General features: G+C 36.8%; 1 protein-coding gene across 4 annotated transcripts in view; it reads right to left on the bottom strand.

Moving 5' to 3' along the window:
* Positions 1-24638, bottom strand: part of CEP162 (centrosomal protein 162) — a 99197-nt gene extending 74559 nt beyond the window's left edge. The window contains exons 1-6 of one of the 4 annotated variants that reach the window (XM_079146940.1): positions 24287-24636; positions 23544-23654; positions 19303-19414; positions 8884-9030; positions 8362-8545; positions 6358-6425 (exon numbers count right to left, since the gene is read on the bottom strand). In XM_079146940.1, the coding sequence (XP_079003066.1) occupies positions 6358-6425; positions 8362-8545; positions 8884-9030; positions 19303-19414; positions 23544-23600 (568 nt within the window). In that variant the 5' untranslated portion in view covers positions 23601-23654; positions 24287-24636. Of the gene's footprint in view, positions 1-6357; positions 6426-8361; positions 8546-8883; positions 9031-19302; positions 19415-23543 lie in introns of all 4 variants that reach the window. The other 3 variants (XM_079146941.1, XM_079146939.1, XM_079146942.1) reach the window with 3 other exon arrangements.
* Positions 24639-25166: the final 528 nt, after the last annotated feature.

Raw genomic sequence — 25166 nt, 5'->3', positions numbered from 1 at the left:
CTCCTCTGTCTAGTATGAGATGACTGTATTTATGTGGGTTCGTCTCTATGTCTTCTATTCTGTACTAGGGGTCTGCCTGTCTATTTTGGTGCCAAAACCATGCTCTTTTTGTTACTATTGCTCTGCAGTATTGTTGAAGGTCTGGTATTGTGATACCTCCTGCTTCACTTTTCCTGTTCAGGATTGTTTTGGCTATTTGAGGTCTCTTATTCTTACAGATGAAGTTCATGATTGCTTTCTCTATTTCTATGAGGAATGTCATTGGGATTTTAATTGGAATTGCACTGAATCTGTATAGTACCTTTGGTAGAATGATCATTTTGACAATATTAATCCTGCCTATTCAAGAACATGAGAGATCTTTTCATCTTCTAAGGTTTCCATTAATTTCTTTCTTTAGTGTTCTGTAGTTTTCATTGAAGAGGTCTTTCACCTCTTTTGTTAAACTGATTTGCAAGTTATTTTTTTTTTTTGAGGCTATTATGAATGGAGTGGTTTTCCTAATTTCTCTTTCAGAGAATTCATCACTTATGAATAGAAATGCATTAGATTTATGCATAATGATTTTATATCCTGCTACTTTGCTGAATTCATTTATTAGTTCTAGAAGTTTTCTAGTGGAGTTTTTTGGATCCTCTAAATACAGAATCATGTCAATGGCAAATAGTGACAGCTTGAGTTCTTCTTTTCTTATTTGTATCCCTTTAATTTCTTTGGTCTGTCTAATCACTCTGCCTAGTGTTTCAAGGATGATGTTGAACAGAAGTGGTGAAACAGCGTATCCCTGTCTTGTTCCAGTTTTTAGAGGGAATGCTTTCAGTTTTTCTCCATTAAGAATGATGTTGGTCATGGGTTTAGCACAGATAGCTTTTACCATGTTGAGGTATGTTCCTACTACTCCTATAAAGATTGAATTTTGATTATTTTAATATTTTCTGATCTCTGTAGGTAGCCCTGCTTGTAATCATTTTGTACTTTTGAAAGATCTATTTCTGACCTGTCCCTTAGGTAAATACTGACCCCATATGATCTTTGGTGTTTCCCAATCCCAGGCATTTCTTGGCTAAAGTCTCTAAACTACATCTCAATTGTTTTGCAGCAGAAGCAAATATTAACTAATGTCATCAGTCTACTTATGGAGAAGATGGGGCATACTTGGCCAGGATCTCTTCATTGATTTTCAAGTTGCTTGTAGCTCTTAAATTGAAGGAATAATTAAGACCGTGGGTTGAAGAAGGGGATAGCCTTTTCAGAGGGGCATCATTTTGGAAATGAATGCCATCTTAGTTGTATTTTTAAAAAAGAATATCACAGTGAGGAACAGGATGGCCTGATAACAAAAAGACTGGCTGGGTACTATGGTGTTTCTTCTGGAATAACTTCTACTCTTCTCTTACAAGGAGGGGACAATGCAGATGCAATTAATACTGGAAGAATGAATTTGAGAGTGCTTGGGAGTTAAATAAGGATGCTCCCAGTGAGATCTGGCTATAGAAATATCTCTATTTTACTTCATAAAAAATGAGTTTGGAACAGCATGTGTATAGTAATTGCAATAGGCAAACTAGGTCAGGTTATATCAGTACCTATATTCAGTGACTGAGAAGTTCTTCTTTTTTTCTTTATTTTCTTTCTGGAGCTGGGCATTGAACTCAGGGTACTGTACCACTGAGCTACATCTCCAGCCCTGTGTGTTTTTAATTTGAGACAGGTCTTATTAAGCTGCTGAGGGTCTCACCAAGTTACTGAGGCTAACCTCAAACTTATGATCCTCCTGCCTCAGACTCCTGAATCATTGAGATTATAGGCATGCACCACCACACCTGGCTCACTTTTTCTTTTCTACATGAGAAGAGTGAAGTTTGGGATTTTCTAAGCACCAATGGATATAAGAAAATTCTCAAAGTAGTAATGACAATTACTTTATATTAGACATACTTCTAGGTGATAGGCCTATTAGAATTCTAATACTCTAGATGGGACTCTGAAGTTTTTGGGGGGTGGGTATTGGAGACCGAACCTAGGAGCATCTTGCCAGAGCCATATCCTTTTTTAAAAAATTTTATTTATTTTTTTTTATTTTGAGATAGTGTCTTGCTAAGTTGCTGAGGGTCTCACTCAGCTGCTGAAGTTAACCTCAAATGTGCAATCCTCCTGCCTAAGCCTGGGATTACAGGCATGAACCACCTCACTAGGTAGAATCATCAAATTTTAAGTAACCTCAGAGGTTAAGGTACTTAAGAAAAGATGAACAAGGAGAGAGGAGATAGGGCAGAGTATGATGCTAAAATCAGACAACTGCTTGGATCTGGGACTCAATGGTAGGGCTTATAGTATATAAGCAACTACAGAGAGGCAGTGTAAGAAAGTTCAGACAATACAGCATAGTGCTTAACATCATGACTTGGAAACAGAAGACACAGATTCAATTCCTTGTTTTACTACTTTGAGCAATAGAACTGATGACAAGTCACAAACTCTCTTGGTTTCACTTTTTCCCATTGTAAAGTGGGGGTGATAATAGTATTTATCTCAAAGGATTGCTGAGAAGATTAAGCATTAAAGTGTTTGGAACAGTAGCTGATATATAATATGCCCAAGAGTTAGCTATTATGTTTAATAATAGTAATTATTGTTGCTAGCATTATTTAGCTAGTAGTCTTGTACTTAATCTGAATCAAAAGTTAATAAAGCCAAATCTTACTTGTTTTGTTGCAGCACTGGGGATTGAAAGCAGGCCCTCATACCTACTAGGTAAGTGCTCAACTACTGAGGTCTACCTTGATCCCTCCAAATATTGAGTGGGAAAATTGCTAATGCAATTTGTATTATTCCAAACAATATTTTAATATACTCATTCTGTAACTGAACAGCCTACAGGCAAATACTCCCATACAACTTATGAATAACTAACCTCCTTCCTGGGAGTCTGTCCAAATAAAGTAAGTCAGAAATAAGAAGGAAATGCCATTAATTGACATTTCTCACAGAAATGAGAAAGACAAAAAAAAAAAAAAAAAAAAAAAAAGGAAAGGAAAATATCATGTCAAAGATTTCAGAAACAAACATTAAGGCAAATTAAATTTATATAATAATGAAAGAGCAAAACCAAATTGAGGTGATTTTTATATGAGAAATATCAGTATGCAGGTTCTTACATATTGTTTAGAAAACAGAATATTGACTCACACTGACTTTTCTGGCAGGAAGATGGTACATATTCAAGATATTCTCTACTCTTGTAACTTTGAAAATATTTTCATACACAGAAAATGTTCTTCAAATTTAGAAACAGTAAACCATATTTAATGTACGAGATCTTTTGGAGACATTTTTTATTCTTTTCTGGAAAAATCAGCTGTAAACTTATAATGCAATCTAAAGAACTTTCTCCTCTGTTGTACTGGAATTAAAGAAACTATGTTTAACTTCCTTCGTAAACAATTAGTAAGTTGGACAAAATGTATGCAACAATTGTTTTCAGACACTAAACAAGTGGCAGTGAAAATGTGATTCCTAGGAGAATATAAACAAATGAGATGAGCCTCACAATTACCTGAAGGTGTGGATGTTCTGCTGTGCTAAGCAGGGAGTGAGAAGACAGCGCATGGAGTTGAGGAGACAGGAATTCAGAAAGGCTGAGGCAGTCCAAATTTGTAGGGCAGTAATCAAGAAAGGAGGTAGGAATGTAGAAACAGAGTTCTGGAAAATGTCCCAGTGTTTCCCTTGAGCATTTACTAAACACTAAGCTGCTAAAGTGTAGTTTGAATCAAGAATAACTGCAAAGCTGTAGGCGGGACAATTCCCAGAGTTCATATGGCAAGAAGACTCAAGCTTGAGCCTGCTTGAGTGGAAAGTCTGCACTGATCATATGGGACATTCAGTAGAAACCTCAGAAGGGATATGTCTTAAGAATAGGGTTAAATGATACCTATACTAGCTACACTATATCTCCCCTAAGGAACATGAGAAAAGCCTCAAAAGGATCTAGTGGCAGGATCAACTATCTACCAGATCAAACCTCAAGTTTTAAAAGAAGAAAATAAAGTCCAGACATTCATTTAACAATGTAAACCCCACAATATCCAATAAAAGGAAGCAAGAAAAAGTGTCCCATACCAGGACCAATAATAAAGCAACCAACAGAAAGATATCCAGAACTGAACAAATATTATAATCCACAGAATATGGTTTAATACTCAGGGCTTGAAAAAAATTGAATATAAGACAGAAAAGATATTTAAAAAATCCAAAAGGAATTTTGATAGTAAAAGGGGAAAAACAAAAACAAAAAAATGGATGGATGGAATTAACAGCAGATTAAAGAAAAGATTAATGAACTGGACTATATAGCAATAGAAACTGAAGCACAGAAGGGAAAAAATTTTAAAGACTTTTAAAGATGAAAACATCCTAGTGACCTATAGGGAAAAACTGGTTCTAATACACTCGTATAAATTGGGTTCTAATACACTGTAGGATCTGAAGGCAGGTGGTGGCAAGAAGTAGAAATATTTGAACAAGTTTTTATTTTGATGGAAACTATAATAATGCTCAATCAACTTCAAACTTCAAACAGGACAAATACAAGAAAGGCACACCAAGACACAATATAATCAAACTGCCAGAAAACAAAGAAAAGAGAAAACCTTGATAACAGAAGATACTAGTCATTCAGTCTTCTGTATTCTTGGGTTCTTCATTTGTGAATACAATCATCAGTGAATTGAAAATATTCAGGAAAAAAAAACTGTAACTGGAACTGAACACACACATTTTTGTTGTTGTTGTTAATATAGCACAACAACTACTTATCCAGCCCTTATACTATGTGAAGCATTATAACTAGAGATGCCTGGTACATGAAAGGATGTGTATAGGTATATGCAAATCCTATACCATTATATATAAGAGACCTGAGCACCTGTATGTAGACTGGTATTTGTAGGGGATCCTTAAACCAGTCCCCAACAGATACCAAGGGACAAATGGATATACAAAATAACAATAACAGGAATTTCAGGGACTTCTCATGAGAAATATTGTCAGAAGACAAGAGAATGGAATCAAAATGTTCAAAGAAAAAGAAAATCTAAAAATTCTATATTGACAAAAGTATTCTTCAAAGATGAAAGCAAAATATATTTCCAGATAAATGAAAGCTGAGATAATTTCTTCTGAGCAGTAACCTGAACTACAAGCAATATTAAAGGAGGTCCTTCATGTTGAAGAAAAATAATTTGAGACAGAAATCTATGCAAAGGAATACAAAGTACTGGGAGTGGTAAGCAAGTGGATAACACAAATCTTTATATAAGTAGAGCTTGTCTACATTCTTTCTTATTTTCTTTAAAGTCTTAAAGTAATGTTGTTTTAACAACAATAATAATAATGGAGAAGAAAAATACTGACAAAAATAGCAATATGGGGAGTTTACAATTGTTAGTGTTGATATAAGCAAAATGGCATAATGTTATTTGAAAGTAGATTCTTAAGAAAGTAAAGACAACCCGGTACGGTGGCACATGCCTGTAATCCCAGTGACTTGGGAGGCTGAGGCAGGACGATCATGAGTTCAAAGCCAGCCTCAGCAACTTAGCAAGGCACTTAGCAACTAAGCAAGACCTGGTTTCTAAATAAAATACGAAATAGGGCTGGGGCTGTGGCTAAGTGGTCAAGTGTCCCTGGGTTCAATCCCCACTACCAAAAAAAAAAAAAAAAAAAAAAAGTAAAGGTAGGCATTGTTAATCAGAGAGCAATTAAGAAAAAAAAAAATACAACAAAGAGGCATAATTAAAATGCCAAAAGAAGAAACAAAATGTTACATATAACCCAAAGAACACAGGACAACAATGATGAAAAAGAGAAAATACTGGCAAAGTAGTAACAACTATATCAATAAAAACACTTCTATAAAGGATAGAAACACATTAATTTAAAGTCCAAAATGATCATATTAGTCAAAAGTACAAAACCTGGCTCTACGTCCTCTACAAGAAAACCATCTCAACATTAAAAACACACATAGGTTGAAAGTAGAATGATGAAAAAAGGTGTGTTTCCCACCACAATGCTTTGGAGGTCTTTGTCTTGGCTTCAGAGATCCCCATACCTGACACAGAAACTCCTTTTCCTATCTTTCCAGCTGGTCCTTGGTCCGCTCTAAACAAATGAGGCAGCAATTCACTTTTAATAATTTCTTAGTAGCTCAGATTATAGTCTAGGCAACACCACTCTACCTGTTCAAAGCTCTTTCCAAGACACTACAGTTTACCCTTTCATTATTATTCTCTTGTCAATGTCATTATTAAAAATTATGTTTTCAAATATTATAAAATTTAAAACCAATGGAATTACCTGGTGATTCTTCATGTTTTAATTCAGTCTCATGTTCAACATCAGTTAGTTCTACATTAGCTTGATAACTGGAAAAAATATTACATGTTAACAATATATTTTCCAAACAATCCTGTGCATGTATACATATATATTTTCATTTTTAAAATTACATGTATCTTCTGAAGTACTCTTTTCCTATCAAAAGCTAAACATTTGGGAGCTGTAAGGAAAATGTTTTGAAAAATTGAGGGGCTTCAAATCCTAAGACTAACTGTTGCTGCGTAAGATATCAAAGGAAAAAATTGCCATTTTTTCCCCTAAATTTATATACAAATACACATAATTTTATCCATAAGTGTATCCATTTACACATTACACATTATCTCATGACCTGTACACCCCTTCTTCACTAAAGATTAGGAATTAACAACAAACTATGAGAACCAAGGGGTTCTCAGTGGGGTAGGGTGGGGGACCAAGGTCAGCATTCACATGCTCATTAACCATTTATTCTTGAAGTGGAAGTTGAATAGGAGCCTTAAACCAAGAAAAACCCACCAAAGGGACAAGTTGTTTGAGCATGTTTTAATTGGATATATCAGTAACGCTTTCTTTCAAACCAAGGAATCAGTTTCACCTTTTTCAATCCATGAACCCTATCTTTAGGGTCACTAGCAGATCTGAAAAACCATAAAACTACCATAATGGTAATAGCAACAACACCTAATATTGCCTACTCAATGCTATGCTGCATTCTGATCAGACTGTTGTAGAGCAGAAATACTAATAGTTAAGAATATTGTTGAAAAATGAGAGAAAGTTAAGGAATATTGCAAAGGGGCAAAAAATTGTGGCCAATAAACCAATAAAAATTGTGGCACACTTGATTTGGGAGAGACAACTGCCATGGTCCCTGTGTGTCCCTGCATGTTCTTTCTAGGTATGCCAACAATTCAAGGCACTGACCATTTTTTACCAAGCCATCTCAGGGCTATGTTTGCAGTAAGTTATCTTGAGACATGAGGCAATGTTTTTACCCAAAGAGCTGGCCTGTTTCCACTTAATATAAAAGCAAAGGTCAGTGTTCCTTTCCTGTAAATGCCACCTATTTCATGTGCAGACATCCATCATGGATCCTTGACCATGCCCCAGAACTCCTCACCGGTATAGAGAAGCAATGCAATATTGCTTCTATGGTGAGAAATAAGGCCCTTTGTTTCTGTCTAGGAATCTAGTATTTACAGCCAATATTCACAAAATTGGAAGGCTAACTAGTTAGTTTGCAAGCAGGGTAAAAGTCTCAGGCCCTGAATAGTTCATGCCAGCAAATGTACTGCTTTATACACTGTCTATAAGAAGTGAATCATCCTGAGATGAAGCACTCTAATAACCAGAGGATATGATTTTCTTGACTCTTCCTGTATTCTTGAAAAACAAAATAAAATAATAATCAGATTTCTATTTATAACAAAAGCAATAACATGGATAACTAACCTGAGGAAATTAAAGACCTCAGGTTTCATAAAGGTCTTAAGAATGGTGATGGTCTACTGTACTAAGAAGAGGACCAGCTCAGTCAACTAGTAGGGTTTCTAGGATGAATGAGGTTTCCTAACAATAACAGAGTCAACTACCACGCAGAAAGGTAAGACACAGACCAAAACTTGTCTTTGCTTCCTGGTTTTTACTTCCCTTTCCGTTCTCTCCATCCTGCCCCCAATTTATAATGTAACTCAAACTCTCTTAAAATTACCTAATTTATTTCCTAGTAAGAAGCATACTACTATTGTCTATAGTATCTTAGGTATGCAATTTCATCTGGAGGGAGAGTGGGCTTTCAACTACAAATCAACATATTATGTTCACACATAGAATTATTCTGAATATAATAATGAATAAAGTTAAAAAAAAATCAAGATTTATTTTGTTATAATGTTTAACTATTTGAGTCTTTGTACATATCAGTCTTCTAAAAATTCAGAAAAACACAAATGCAGTAAACAGTTTATATTGTTACTTTACCTATGTAAAGCTTTAAAATGTGTGGAGTCATTAGAATCCAATTCCTTATTCAATCTTGAATAATCAATGGATGAAGTCAAGCCTTTCTCAAGCCTGGCAAAAAACTGTTCTTTCTCCTCTTGTTCTTCTAAAGTGTCCAATCCCAATCCAAGAATACTATGATCCAGCTCAGAAACTACTAGTTCTAAATAGAGAGCATGAACATATTTTATTGATATACAAATTTTGACAAAATGAATTTGAATGATGCATTTACTGACATACATACATATGTATAGTAAGTTTAAAAAATGTTTACAATTTACTGAATCTTTCACCTACCAAATTAATAATCAAAATCAACATGTAAGGTTTAAGGCTTCTGTAGAGTTGCAATTCTAAATCTCTGGAAAAATATTAAATCTGTCTATATACTTCAGTAAAGGAGGATCCAAGATAGTTATGAATTAATTTTTTATAGAAATTCTGAATATAAGTATATGAATTAATAACTTATTAACTGAGATATCTCAAATTTCTTACCATTTGTTTCTAAGCTGTCAACACTTAAGATAGAGGTTCCACTGCTCTTAAGAAATTGAATTTTTTCGGCAGAATCCTCTTCTATTTCTGAAAAAGGTTGAGAAGTCGTCTTTGTTTTCAAATAGCTTACATTTGTTCCAAGCAGTCCTAGGAAGAGAATTGAATATGGTTGGATATTTATGTTCAGAGAACGTTTCTGATCACTATGCCAACACAATAATACTGTTATATTAATTTTGTGCACAGTAGCTACAAAATAAATCTCCTGTTAAATAAAAATCCCATCCTATAATTTTCAGAAAAAAAGTTATTGTTCTATTTGTCTGATGTACATTTAACTAAAGAGAAAATTTCAAAAATTCACACAAGATTTAAAAAATTATTAAAGTACTTGAACTCTCTTAAAATCACCTAATTTTAAGAGATTTTGAGAGTTCAAGGATAAAGTAAGTAATTAATACGGTATGCCATATTACTTTTCTTTTGCCTTATTCCGTTTGTTCTTTTTTTTTTTTTTTTTTGTGGGAAGTGCGGGGGCAGGGGGTACTGGGGATTGAACTCAGGGGTACTTGATCATTGCACCATATCCCCAGCCCTAATTTTGTATTTTATTTTAGAGACAGGGTCTCACTGAGTTGCTTAGGGCCTTGCTATTGCTGAAACTGGCTTGGAACTTGTGATCCTACTGCCTCAGCCTCCAGAGTGGCTAGGATTACAGGTATGTGCCACTGCGCCCCTGGCTTCCCTGTTCTTTCTTTACATATAGAGATTTTGTTGCTTGACTCCTAACACTTCAGGAAAAAGGGTGTGGACAGTATGAACTAGCATAATAAAATACTAGCAGGAAAGTAAGTACAAATAAGGACAATTACGGGGATTAGACAAGATCCTTTGTTAGTATAAATGGCACTTCAGAAAAATAGAGGGAGACATTAAAAGATCTTTCAAAGTCATTATTCCTACAGTGTTGGAAACTGGCTCATTGCAGTAGAGAATCTCACACCAGAATTTGTGGTATCTATTGTTAGGGGAGGGAAAGCTGTTATCATCTCTCACAGCTTTTGGAATGTGAATTTGTCTCTAAAAAAAAATAAAGCGGGGAACGCCGCCTGTGTTGGAGCTGAGTGGGTGCTACGTGCTGGAGTTCACAGCAAATCTTAATGTTTAATTAAATAATGGAATACAGAAAACCACAAAAAGCTTCAACTATTGATTTAATCTCATCTGAAATTCTTCAGGTGTCTTCTACCTCAGCATATCAAGGCAGCAGGCTTCCCTTTCCCTGAGGCTTGAATGCAAGACATTCTTCCATACATCTCACAATTCACCTGAGAGTGGTACTGCTGCAGCCAGCGGGAATTTCAAGGGCAAAATTGGGAAATGGCAATGGACTGAAGGACTCAGGATTTAAGAAGATGAGGTTTTGAGAGACTCGGAACCAACTCAAAGCCGCCACGTCTCTTCCATTGGGGAGGGGCCCGGATTTGGGGGGGGGGTAGTCCCGGAACGTAGGGAACTTGGTGAAACAGAGTTGCCCACAAGACATGCCCCCTCCCCCCTCTTCTCAGAGGAGGAGTCATCCAGAGAGACGCTAGGACTCAGAGCGACTGCCCCGGGACCCCAGGCAGCTGCTTGGAGGAGAGTCCCACAGAGAGATGCTTAGGAGCGGAGTGAAGGTTCCAGGACTACGGGCAACTTCTCTGAGGAGAGGCCACCCAACCAGACACTTCGGCACAGGGTGAGGCTCCCAGACCCAGGAGGTAGGTCTGGGCCCTGGGAAAGTTGCAAAGGAGGGCTGCCCAGCCCAGGTGGTAGTTCTGGATTGAGGGGAACTTAGTCTAGGAGGGGAGCTGACCAGCGAGAAATCCCCACCTGGTGAGTCTTCCGTGCCAGGCCAGGCTTTCCCACAAGGGCAGTAGAACAAGAAACACAGGCCCAAACAAGCCTTGCCTCAGCCCGAGTGTAGTTTCCCGGTGGCTGACCATTGGTCAACAAGTGGAGGCGCCTCTGCCCACTAGCAGGGAATATACCACACCTGAAGGCCACCACCCCCAGAGAGGCAGCTTCCTTGTGGAGCACTGCATTATCAACTTCCGCCAAGACTTGAGGCTACTGAAGGTTAAGAGGTGTTACTGGAAATTTACAGGGACACTATAAGGCAACAGAGGAAATCTGCACTATCTCGGCATTTGACTGATACACAACCAATATGAGAAAACAAGGGAAGAAAATGTCCCAAACAAATCTAGATGTTACATCAATAAAATCCAATGACAGCATGGTGGAAGAAATGTCAGAAAGTGAGTTTAGAACATACACAATTAAAATGACCAGGGAAGCAAATGATGAGATGAAAGAGCAAATGCAGGAATTGAACGATGAAATGCAAGAGCAAATGCAGGCATTGAATGATCATACCAATCGACAGTTAAAAGAGCAAATGCGGGAAGCAAAAGATAATAAAGATATAGAGATATTGAAAAAAAAAAAAACCAAATAGAAATCCATGAAATGAAGGAAACAATAAACCAAATTAAAAACTCAATAGAAAGCACAACCAAGAGGATAGAACATCTGGAAGATGGAACCTCAGATACTGAAGACAAAATATTTAATCTTGAAAACAAAGTTGACCAAACAGAAAAGATGGTAAGAAATCATGAACAGAATCTATAAGAATTATGGGATATCATGAAAAGGCAAAATTTAAGAATTATTGGGATTGAAGAAGTCTTAGAGAAACAAACCAAAGGAATGATAAATCTATTCAATGAAATAATATCAGAAAATTTCTCAAATCTGAAGAATAAAATGGAAAATCAAGTACAAGAGGCTTATAGGACTCCAAATATACAAAATTACAAAAGACCCACAGCAAGGCACATTATAATGAAAATACCTAACATACAAAATAAAGAAAAAATTTTAAAGGCTGTGAGAGAAAAGAATCAAATTACATTCAGGGGGAAACCAATAAGAATATCAGCAGATTTTTCAACCCAGACCCTAAAAGCTAGAAGGGCCTGGAACAACATTTACCAAGCCCTGAAAGAAAACGGATGCCAACCAAGAATCTTATACCCAGCAAAACTTACTTTCACATTTGATGATGAAATAAGATCCTTCCATGATAAACAAAAGCTAAAAGAATTTACAAAAAGAAAGCTGGCAGTATAGAACATTCTCAGCAAAATATTCCATGAGGAAGAGATGAAAAACAATGATGCATATCAGCAAAGGGAGGAACTACCCAAAAGGAATAGCCAAATAAAGGAGAAACCAAGTCGTGTTAAAAAAAAAATGAGCCAAATGACCAGGAATACAAATCATATCTCAATAATAACCCTGAATGTTAATGGCCTGAACTCATCAATCAAAAGACACAGACTGGCAGATTGGATTAAAAAGAAAGATCCAACAATTTGCTGCCTGCAAGAGACTCATCTCATATAAAGAGATACTCACAGTCTAAAGGTGAAAGGATGGGAAAAAACATACCATGCACATGGACTCAGCAAAAAAGCTGGACTGTCCATCCTCATTTCAGATAATGTGGACTTCAAACCAAAGTTAGTCAGAAGGGATAAAGAAGAACATTTCATACTGCTTAAGGGAAACATAAATCAGCAAGACATAACAATCATAAATATCTATGCCCCAAACGGTGGCTCATCCATGTATGTCAAACAAATCCTTCTCAATTTCAGGAACCAAGTAGACCACAACACAACAGTACTAGATGACTTTAACACACCTCTCTCACCACTGGACAGATCTTCGAAACACAAATTAAACAAATAAACCATACATCTCAATAACACAATCAAAAATTCAGACTTAACAGACATTTATAGAATATACCATCCAACAAAGAGCAAACACACTTTCTGCTGAGCAGCACATGGATCCTTCTCTAAAATAGACCATATTTTATGCCACAAAGTTAATGTTAGCAAATACAAAAAGATAGAGATGCTACCTTGTATTCTATTAGATCATAATGGATTGAAATTAGAAATAAATGACAGAATAAAAAACAGAAACTACTTCAACACGTGGATATTAAATAATGTGCTACTGTATGATGAATGGATAACAGAAGACATGGAGGGGGAAATAAAAAAATTCTTAGAGGTAAATGAGAACAAAGATACATAATATCAAAATCTCTGGGACACTATGAAAGCAGTACTCAAAGGAAAATTTATCTCATGGAGCACATTCAATAAAGTAGAAAAAAATCAACAAATAAACCAGCTAACACTACAGCTCAAAGCCCTAGAAACAGAAGAACAGAGAGACACCAAAAGTAGTACAAGATAGGAAGTAGTTAAAATCAGCTGAAATCAACAAAATTGAAATCAACAAAAGAAACAACTGAAAAAATTGACAAAATAAATAGTTGGTTCTTTGAAAAAATAATCATAATCAATAAACCCTTAGCCACACTAACAAAGAGAAGGAGATAGAAAACTCAAATTACTAAAATTCGGAATGAACAAGGAAATATCACGACAGACTCTGGTAAAATACAAAACATAATTAGAAGTTATTTTGAAAATCTATACTCCGACAAAATAGAAAATCTCAAAGACAAAACAGGTTTCTAGAGACATGTGAATTACCTAAACTGAACCATGAGGACATACACAATTTAAACATCAATTTCAAGCAATGAAATAGAAGTCATCAAAAGCCTACCAACAAAGAAAAGTCCAGGGCCAGATGGGTTCTCAGCTGACTTCTACAACACTTTAAAGAAGAGCTCATTCCAATACTTCTCAAAGTATTCCATGAAATAGAAGAGGAGGGAACCCTCCCAAACTCATTCTATGAAGCCAATATCACCCTGACACCTAAACCAGACAGAGACACATCAAGGAAAAAAATTTCAGATCAATATCTTTAATGAACATCAATGCAAAAATTCTCAACAAAATTTTAGCAAATTGCATACAAAAATAAATTAAAAAGATGGTGCACCACGATCAAGTGGGTTTCATCCCAGGGATGCAATGTTGGTTCAACATCCGAAAATCAATAAATGTAATTCACCATATCAACAGACTTGATGTCAAGAATCACATGGTTATTTCGATAGATGCAGAAAAAGCATTTGATAAAACACAGTAACGCTTCATGTTCAGAACACTAGAAAAAATAGGGATAGTGGGAACATTCCTTAACATTGTAATGGCCACCTATGCTAAGCCCATGGTTAATATCATTCTTTTTTTTTTTTTTTTTTTTTTTTTTTGCGGTGCCTGGGATTGAACCAGGGCCTTGTGAGGCAGGCACTCTACCAACTGAGCTATCTCCCCAGCCCTAATATCATTCTAAATGGTGAAAAACTAAAAGCATTCCTCCTAAAAACTGGAACAATGCAGGGATGCTCCCTTTCACCAATTCTGTTCAACATTGTCCTTGAAACTCTAGCCAGAGCAATTAGACCAACGAAATTAAAGGGATACAAATAGGAAAAGAAGAACTCAAACTATCCCTATCTGCTAATGACATGATTATATATTTAGAGGAACCAGGAAATTCCACCAGAAAACTTCTAGAACTCATAAGTGAATTCAGTAAAGTACCAGGATATGAGATCAATGCACATAAATCTAATGCACTTTTATACATAAGTGATGAATCTTCGGAAAGAGAAGTTAGGAAAACTACCCCATTTACAATAGCTTCGAAAAAAATAAAATACTTGGGAATTAATCTAACAAAAGAGGTGAAAGACCTCTACGATGAGAACTATTGAACACTAAAGAAAGAAATTAAAGAACACCTTAGAAGATGGAAAGATCTCCCATGTTCTTGGATAGGCAGAATTAATATTGTCAAAATGGCCATACTACCAAAAGTGCTATACAGATTCAATGCAATTCCAATTAAAATGCCAATGACATACCTCACAGAAATAGAGCAAGCAATCATGAAATTCATCTGGAAGAATAAGAAACCCAGAATAGCTAAAGCAATCCTTAGCAGGAAGAGTGAAGCAGGGGGTATCGCGATACCAGAACTTCAACTATACTACAGAGCAATAGTAACAAAAACAGCATGGTATTGGTATCAACACAGACAGGTAGATCAATGGTACAGAATAGAGGACACGGACACATACCCAAATAAATACAATTTTCTCCTACTAGACAAAGGTGCCAAAAATAGGCAATGGAGAAAAGATAGCCTCTTCAACAAATGGTGCTGGGGAAACTGGAAATCCATATGCAACAGAATGAAACTAAACCCCTCTCACTCACTCTGCACAAAACTCAATTCAAAATGGATCAAGGACCTCAGAATCAGACCAGAGACACTGCACCTTATAAAAGAAAAAGTAGATCCAAATCTCCAACATGTCAGCTTCGGATAGACTTCCTCAAAAGACCCCCATAGCACAAGAAATACAAGCAAGAATCAATAATTGGGATAGATTCAAACTAAAAAGCTTTTTCTCAGCAAAGGAAACTATCAGCAATGTGAAGAGAGCCTATAGAGTGAGAGAAAATCTTTGCCACTTATACTTCAGAGAGAACACTAATTTCCAGAATATATAAGAACTCAAAAAACTCTACACCAAGAATACAAATAACCCAATCAATGAATGGGCTAAGGAAATGAACAGACGCTTCACAGAAGAAGATCTACAAACAATCAACAAACATATGAAAAAATGTTCAACATCTCTAGTAATAAGAGAAATGCAAATCAAAACCACCCTAAGATTCCATCTCACCCCAATTACAAATTAGTGCAGCCACTCTGGAAAGCAGTGTGGAGATTCCTTAGAAAACTCTGAATGGAACCACCATTTGACCCAGCTGTCCCACTCCTCGGCCTATACCCAAAGGACTTAAAATCAGCATACTACAAAGATGCAGCCACATCAATGTTCACAGCTGCTCAATTCACAGCAGCCAGACTCTGGAACCAACCTAGATGCCCTTGAATGGATGAATGGATAAAGAAACTGTGATATATATATATATATATAGACACACACACACGCACACCATGGAATATTACTCAGTCATAAAGAAGAATAAAATATAAAATTATGGCATTTGCAGGTAAATGGATGAAATTGGAGAATATCATGCTAAGTGAGATAAGCAAATCTCAAAAAACCAAAGAATGAATGATCTCAATGATAAGCGGATGATGACACATAGTGCGGGGTGGGAGGGAGGTAAGAATGGAGGAAGGAGGGACTGTATGGAGGAAAAAGAGGGGTGGGAGGTATGGGGGGAAAGCAAAAAACAACAGAATAAATCAAACACTATTATCCTATGCAAATGTATGACTACACAAATGATATGCCTTTACGTCATGTACAGAGAAACAGTATGTATCCCGTTTGTGGACAATAAAAATAAATTTAAAAAAATAAAAAATAAAAGGCTAATATATATTAAATATATTGTGTTTTATGACTGATTAGATATTACATTAAGGAATCATTATTGATTTGTTAATATATATTTTTTAAAAATCTGCTAATTTTAAGAGATACTTTATAAAACCTGTGGATAGTAGTGATACAGTGCCAGAAATTTGTTTAGGGGAGGGTTTTTATGGTTTAGATGTGATGTCTCCCAAAAAGGTCACATGTGAGACAATGCAAGGTTTGGAGGAGAAATGAATGGGTTACAGCATTAACATAATTAGTGAATTAATCCCTGCCAGGATTAACTGAGTGGTAACTGAAGCAAGGTGGGGTGTGGCTGGAGGAAGTAGTTCATTGTGGGCATGTCTATGGGGTATATATTTTGTATCTGGAGAGTGGAGCTCTCTCTCTCTCTCTGCTTTCTGAACATCATGTGAGCTGCTTCCCTTCACCATGATGTTCTGCTTCACCTTGAGCCCAGAGGAATGCAGTTGGCCTTCTATGAACTAAGACCTCTGAAACCGTGAGCCCTTAAATAAACTTTTCTTCCCTAAAATTGTTCTGGTTGAGTCCTTTAGTCACAGCAGCAAAGAGCTGACTAAAACAAGGATAGAAAAAGAGAGGGGACACAGATGAAATATGACTGGTCATGAGTTAATCATTGTTGTACTAAGGCAGTGTGTATACAGGGTATATTATACTTATTTCTAAACATGTCTGAAATTTTTTACATTTAAAAATGTTCCATGAATCTTGAGCAAGAAAGTATAATTTATGTTTATATATAAAGGTTCTGAATATTATCTATTTTTATTCAGATATTTTGACAACCTATGTGTCTAGGACAGAGTTCATTCCTGCCATATAATGAAGGTCTTCATCACCATGAGGGTTAAAGTCTCGTAGGAGGAGCAGACAATCACAATGAATATTAATTAGTTTAGTATGTGCCGGGCATTGTTTTAAATGCTGGGGATTTAGCAATGAAGGACCAAAAAAAAAAAAAAAAAAAAAAACCTGCCTTTTTGAAACTTACATTTATGAAAGTAGAAGACAAGCAATAAGTAAAATAAATAAGTACATTATAATTAAACAGTTTATTAAAAAAAGGGAGAGTTAAATGAAATGCAGAGTAGAGTTGAATGTGAACAACTCTAGAACTCTGAAGGAAATCTACAAGATGTTAATAATGATAGGAAGAGTCGTGTCAAGACTTGAATATTTGAGACTAATTCTGCAAGGAAGTAACACTTCTATCAAGATATGAAGTGGAGATAAGTAGGTGAACTGGAAAAGGAAGACAACTGCAGGCAGTGGGAAGAACAGGTATGAAGGCTTGACAATGAGAAGAACAGGCCTCATTTGAAGATGAAATCAATAAAGTCAGACCCAAAGACTGAGTGTAAGTGTTGAAGGAAATAAGCCTGGAGCAAGAAGTCAATGACTACACCATTAGTTCTTTATTCAATAATATTCTTTTCAAGTACTAACAAGGAAAAAGAGTCTAAAAAATAATTCTTTAGCTAGGTGCAGTGGCCCACACCTGTAATCCCAGTGTCTAACCTATAATCCCAGTGTCTGAGACAGGAGGAGCTCAAGGCCAGCCTCAGCAACTTAATGAGGCTCTAAGCAACTTAGGGAGACCCTATCTGAAAATAAAAAAGGGTTAGAGATGTGGCTCAGTGGTAAACTGCCCCTGAGTTCAATCCCCAATACCACATAAATAAATAAAAAACAATTCTTCATATGTGTGCTTTAGCATTGTTTGCAGGGTTTGGGGATTTATGAAAAAAATGCACCGAACTTTTTAATAAGGCATTTCCTTAATGTACTATAGTATTAAGAACAAAGAAGTGAATCTATTCTAACATTCATTTATTAAACACACTTATTTACTGTTGAAGGTCAGGGGATATAAGGGAAAAGAGGTATTTCTGCCTACATAAAGCTCTCAGGTTCAGAAGCAGCCCTATAGGTTACAATTATCAACACATGTGCAAGTGCTATTATGGTGTTCTCGCTTCAAAACAGGAGAAAACAACTGTGTCACCAAGGGAGCTAGAAGAGGTACTGAAGGACTGCAAAGAGTGGTGAAAGTAAGTTTTACTGGATAAGGATGACAAGACACTGTAATGGCAAGGAAGCATGAGTCAATCAGAGGCAGGGGAGCCAATAGTGTTTCCAGGAGATATAGAATAATTGAGTGCGATTAGGGACCATGAAATAGAAGGGAGAATTCTGGTCAGGTTATGGATAGCCTCAACTGTCATATTAAAAAATTCAGACTCAATTTTATGGGAAATAATAAAAGCCACATGTAAATATTCTAGAGAAGAGATACAGAAATTCTGTCAGTTCACAAAATGGTGCTCAATACTGATCCACAAACATTGAAAACACAGATACTTTAAATAGAGATAGTTTGGATTCTTTATGGACATGGCAGTATCATATAAAGTAAGTGGTGCTATATAGAATATACAATTACTGCAAGTTACAGGAAATATCACGATACATTAGTGCAAGAAAACACTCATGAAAGTACTTTTGCACTTGTAAAGATGTAACTAAGACTATCTGGAAAAGGCATGAACATGTGCCAGAAACAGCCCTTTACCGTTAAGGCAGTAAATTATTATTATTTTTACTACTTATTAACAAACTGTGATACCAAAATCTATGGATTCGTTAAAACCTTTGCCATGTGATCACTGCCAGAATATTTTATTAAATCGCTTTATATCAATTTATTATTAAACACAATGATGATATATAACAATATTCTATTCACCTTGAGTAAATAAATGATCTCAATGTAAAATAGCCTGATAATGCAAAACCACAGATTTTCAATTATAAAATAAAATGTGAAATACCATGAAAATTAATCTAAACCTCAAGAAGCCACACTATTAGTATTATTTTCCTTTTATATTTATAGTGCAGAACAAAATCCGAAATTAAAAGTCTTGACTGACCCCTTGTGGTCAAATAATTTAAAACTAAAAATTAGCAATATTTACCACCATCTTCAAAATCATCTTCAGTTATCCACCAAGGTACTGTATCTTTCTTCATTTCTTTTTCAGGTTGTCTAGATGTTTTGCTTGAACTTTCAAAAGAGTCATCTGAAAGCTGAATCAGATACAAATTATTAAATTTCAAAATACACTAAAATTAGAGAGGCTCACATTTATCTTTCAAATTAGTTCCCACAGTTATCAGATATTATCCTCAACAATAAAGTATAAATTCATATCCATGACCACAGGTGGCCAAATAATTTAAAAATCAAGCATATATCTTTGAACACTGATTTCATATCCAGAGTTAAACAAGTAAACCCGGAGAACAACCAAAAAAGAAAATGATCAATAAATTCACTTATTCAGGAAAGGAAAAAAAAAAAAAAAAAGAACACAATCCTATCTTCTAGACATTCTCTATGGACTGTGGTGGTTGAGAAAAAGTACATGGGGGTCACTCTAAGAATGCAGAATTCAAAATTCCCAATTCCAGAACAAGGGAGAACTGAGTTTCAGTGAGTGGAGAGGATAGTGTTGACCAGAGAAATCAGCATTTTGTCACAGCGATTAATTAACTTGGATAAATTTGTATTTGTCTTTTCCTGATAGAAAATGAGTATTTGATCCAAACATTACTACAATCCTGAATTCCCTACTTAATCCCAATTCCCTCCTCCATCTTATCTAGTAAGGTGAACTCTCCTTTCACTGAAAAAATAAAGACTTCCCTTCTTCCCCTCACTCCGCCATTAAACTCATCGAAGGCACTTCTCTCTCAGAGGAGACAATTCTTTCCTGCACTAGCAGCAGAACCTCAGAGGGATCACTTCTCTTTTCCAGGTTCTTTCTTCCTTGGTTATCCAGTTTCATTTCTGTATCTTCACTCCCTGTCCTGTACTCTCCCCACTTACCTCAGATTATAAACCTGCTCAGCACCGCATCTATAGCACCTTGTGTAACACCTGACACTACTGTGCAGAAAAAGAATAAATACCCAAGTCTTCTCTTTACTTCAGCAGCATTCTTCCCATCAGGATACTCTTCAGTTTGCAGCCACTGCCACCCCTCTATACTGTAATAGCCTTAGGCTCTTTTGCCCATTTCCTCAACACAAGACTTCTCTAGGACTATGTTCTTGATCCTTCTTCATTCTATGTCATTAACTTTTTCTGGAGAAGAAATCAGCATTTATTACATGCTTGTTCTATGTCAGGATCTGCCTTTAGATTCCCTCACTTAGTTTTTAAACTATCCTGCAGAGATTTACTGATGAGAAACCTGAAGCTCAGAGAGATTAAACAACTTGCCCAAGGTGCTACATCAGTAAGTTGAAAAAAAGACTAATTCAAACTAACTCAGGTATCTGACTAAAAGTCTACTTCCCACTACAATACGTAGTCCCCCCCCAAAACCAGGATATTGTTTCCTGGGTGGCCTTTAAAACTTCCAAGATGACAACACACACACACACACACACACACACACACACACACACACACAGATAGACATTTCTACCTGCCAAACAAAAAAATATTCAATGACTTGTAAAGAGTGTCAATTTTAAAATGTTCCAAAGGAACTCGTTGTGTTCCCTGATAACCAGGTAGGAAGGACAGAGAGAAGAAAAAATATTCTTTATCTTATGTGAATTTCTGGTTAATTGCAGCTCTTTCTACTTAGCCTTTAAACATCACTACCACCTTAAAATGTTCTCTTTCTCCCTCCTCCTCACATTTTTTCAGTTTATTTATCTATAAGATAGGAGTAGGATTATGGAAAGATCAGGAAAAAATGAAGAGAACCCACCATTCTTTCTAATGCATCATAGGTGTCTGACTATCAAAAACTTTTATTCTGCTTTCCAGGTTTGTCATTAAAAACAAACAAAAAGCTGGTCCTCAGATAATTAAGTGTTACCAAGGATACAGAGAAATTGGAACCCTATTAAACTAATACATTGCTAGTGAAAATATAAATAGCATAGCCACTCTAGAAAATAGTTTGGCAGTTCTTCCAGGGTTTAACAGAGTTACCATATGACACAGCAATTTTACTCCTACGTATATAGAAAAGAGAAATGAAAACATACATCCACACAAAAACTCATATGTGATTGCTCAACAGTATTCATAACTGCCAAACAGTGGAAAGACCCCAAGTTTCTACTGAGTGAAAAGGGAATAACCAAGATGTGGCATATTCATCCAATAGCATACAATGCAGCTATAAAAACAAATAAGGTGCTAACTTTATGCTAAGAACAAGAAGCTAAACCCAAAAGAACATTGTATGATTCCATTTCTATGAAATGGCTATAATAAGCAAACCTTTAGGGACAGGAACAAGATTAGTGGTTGCCTAAGGCTGGGAAATGGGGGAAGAGGTGGTGGGGGAGACTAACAGCTGTGGGACTTCTTTCTGGGGTAATAAAAATGTCCTGAAACTGATTGTGGCAATGGTTACATACCTCTAAAAACACTGAATTATACATGCTAAGTGGGCGAATTGTATGGCACATGCATTATATCTCAATAAACCTAATTTTAAAAAGCTCGTCAAACCATGCTCCTAAAAACAAAGATACATAAACTATACCTTGGAATAGACTGTCTGAATAATTTATCAAAATGTCCAAGGAAGTTTGTATGACTCTTAAAATCATGGTTTTCATTGTAAAAAAAATGAAATACTGCTTTATCCAAATCTTTAACATGAGACAAGATGTTTTTATAATTTGAGAATGGATGTGAGAGGAAGATAGGCAAGGAGTAAAGGGGACAGCATACTGGAGAGTGTGTTTGGAGGGTCATAAATGGGGGGCAAAAGAAAAATATTTTCCAAGAGGCCTATAGTGTACTGCCATTAATCTTTCAAAATGAAAATGCTTTCTATAAATTTGATTTTCAAAATGTGCCCATATTCAAAATTCAAAAATCAGTTTTTCAAATGGAAAAGTGAGACCTATTCTGTGTGCCTATTATATCCTGGTAATTGACAGATGCTTTTTAAATTCTTAATTCTACAAAATAGGTATTACTGTTCCTATAAGATAGATAATGAAACTTGGGTTCTTCCCACTATACAAAATTTCCTTTATAAATAAGAATGCTGTATAACATTTTAAAATGTGGCTCTCCTGAATGCTTTACAAGGATCCTTCATTTATGTAAATACATAGACTGTGATATAACCCTTTATTCATTCAGTAGATATTTATTAAGCATTTATTAGGTCCTGCATATATAGCAATGAACTTACAGCCATCACGTCACAGAACAAATGTTCTTACAACAAAAAGTAGAAAAAAGAACCATACAGAAAAGTAATGAATGGTGATAAGTTGCCATAAAAAGTAAGTGCATACTAAGAAGTGACTTGGTTATTTTTCATTGGGTTAACAAAAAACAAACAAGAAAACACCTCTCTGAGGTAGTGATATTTAAGACCTTTACAAGCCAGGTGGAAAATAAGGAAATACCACAGCTGTTGGAGGGATACATAGCACAAACCCCTTGAGGAAAATGAGCTCAACAAGTCTGGGGGAGAAAAAGGCCACTGTAGAATAAAGTGGATGAAGGGGAGGAGTGACATAAAGTCAGTGAGAGAGACATGAACAAAATTATGAAGAACTTAATAAATCATCATAAGGAGTTTGGATTTTATTCTACAGGTGATCATGGGAAGACCAATAGCATTTTGAGAGTTGGATTTATGTAACAACTCATCTGGCTGCAGTGTGGTGAAAGGAATTTTGGGAAATTAGTTGTGAATAGCTCCAACAGGCCAGGTGAGAGGATGACATTGAAGGAACAGGTGGCCGGTATAGGAGCCAACTATAGGGATAATAGGTAAATTCTGAAGATGGAAGTGATAGTTTGACTATAAGAGATGAAAGGGAAAATTAAAGAATGCATCTTTGTGGTTTTTTTAAGTTGTATTAACTTTTCTTATTCAATAATTCTCCAGTTTTACCTTTCTTGACCTAGTAAAACTAATCATGGGGCTGGGGATGTGGCAGAGGGCTTGCCTAACATGCATGAGGCCCTGTTTAATCCACAGTATTAAAAAAATATACAAATAAATAGTTATGTTTTGTTTTTGTTCAGTGTGCAGTGCTGGCAATTCAACCCAGGGCCTCATAAGTGCTAGGCAAGCTCTCTGCCACCGAATTACATTCCCAGTCCTGAAAGATGAGTCTGAGAAATTTACCAAACATCTTTTTAAAAATATGAACTTACCTCCTTCATAAACTGTTCAAATTCTTCATCCAGCTCTTCTTTGGAATGGTGAGCCATAATCAGTAATTTTCACTTCCCAAAGCAAACATCCTATTTACAACACTGGAAACACTAAATGATAAAAGAGAGAAACACCTTTTGAGGACATCCTTTACATCAGCTTCAACAACCTACCTTCAGCTTGAGGTCCTAAATTACATTTCCCTCTGTTAATATCTAGTTGTAAAAGGGTGGTCTCCACAATTTTTCTTAAACTGCACATACTGGTGTGTTACTTAATACCTCTCAAACACAAACCAGGCCCTCAAAAATAACCTTAGATATTATAAGAGCACACCAAAAGGGCCACTTTTTCTTACAAAGCACATAACAGTTTGAGTAGTCTGATTCAACTAATTTCTGCGAGTTACTTTACCAATCAACATCAACAGTTTAGCAAAATAGACTTTTCGGAAATGGGGATGTTGCCAGATACAGAATTCATTGCGATTTGGAAAACGTAAAAGTTAATAGAGTATACAAATCAGCACAAATTTTGCTTCTTTTGAAGAAAAGACCACCCCCAAAACGATGCACCGAAATCTTTAAAAGGAATCCAGGGATTTGCAACACGCAGCTCTTATCCTGTAAGGAAATCAACTTCAGATTCGTCCCAGCTTTTGGATTTTAACTTGACGCAGTGCAAACCCCAGCTTTCTTTTGCAGAGGTGAGAGAGGGTAAGTGTTTGGAGGCCCCCAAGTACCTTCCCCAAATACAGAATAACACCTCCTCCCTTTAGGAGCATTTTCGATCAGTTCGGGGTGGGTGCGGTTCAAGTCTTGGCCCGAGGGCTTGGTAAGAGGCTGACCCCACTAAAAGGCCTTCAGCCCGGCGGCGTGCAGGCTCCAGAAAGCGCGCATGCGGTCGTTGGCGGGAAGATAAAGACGCGTTCACAGTGGAGTCGGGCGGAGAAGGGGGACGACCCGAACACGGAAAGCCCCAGGGACCCGGTCGCAGGTACGGTCTCCGCCACCCCAGCGTGGCCGGGGAGCAAGAGCCCAGGCCTCACCTGCCTTGCCTCTGAATCCCGCGCTTCCCCGGAAGGCCCGCACGGGCAGTTGTCAGGGTAACAGACGTCAGCTGCCAGTTCCGGAGTCACATGACCAGGGCTAGTCATGTGCTTGTGGGCCCAGCCGGGCGCCCTTTCGTTTCTTAGTGCTTTTGCGAGGAAAGATCGGCAGCAGCGCCTCAGCTGGCTGCAGTGTCCTGTGAGAGGTCGCCGCGGAACCAGGCCGCAATCCCGGCTGACCCTTGGCGCCTTGGAAAAGTGCCTGGCGGCGCCGGGCGACTAGGTAGCCGGGACAGGGACGGTGCTGTAGCAGCCCGCGCCTCCCAAGAGACGTGAGAGCTCCCCCGCTGCTTGTTCTTCCCTCTCCGCTTCTCGGCCTTCCCCGCCTGTCTCATTTGAGCGCTATTTTCCAAGCTGAAATTTTGAAGAAATATATTGGGGTTATTTCACGTTTAAAGAGCACTGTGGGCGTCGTGAGAAAAATAAAGAACTCTGTACCACCACCTAGTGGACAAAAAGCTGAATGCACGAACACGAAGATTGTTACTGAAACCTCCCGTGTCCCATCCTCCTA

This window comes from Sciurus vulgaris (assembly GCF_902686455.1).
Source record: "Sciurus vulgaris genome assembly, chromosome: 7".
NCBI classification, from domain to species: Eukaryota; Metazoa; Chordata; class Mammalia; order Rodentia; family Sciuridae; genus Sciurus; species Sciurus vulgaris.
The sequence above is the reverse complement of the archived record's forward strand: the minus strand, read 5'-3'. Positions and strand labels throughout refer to the sequence as shown.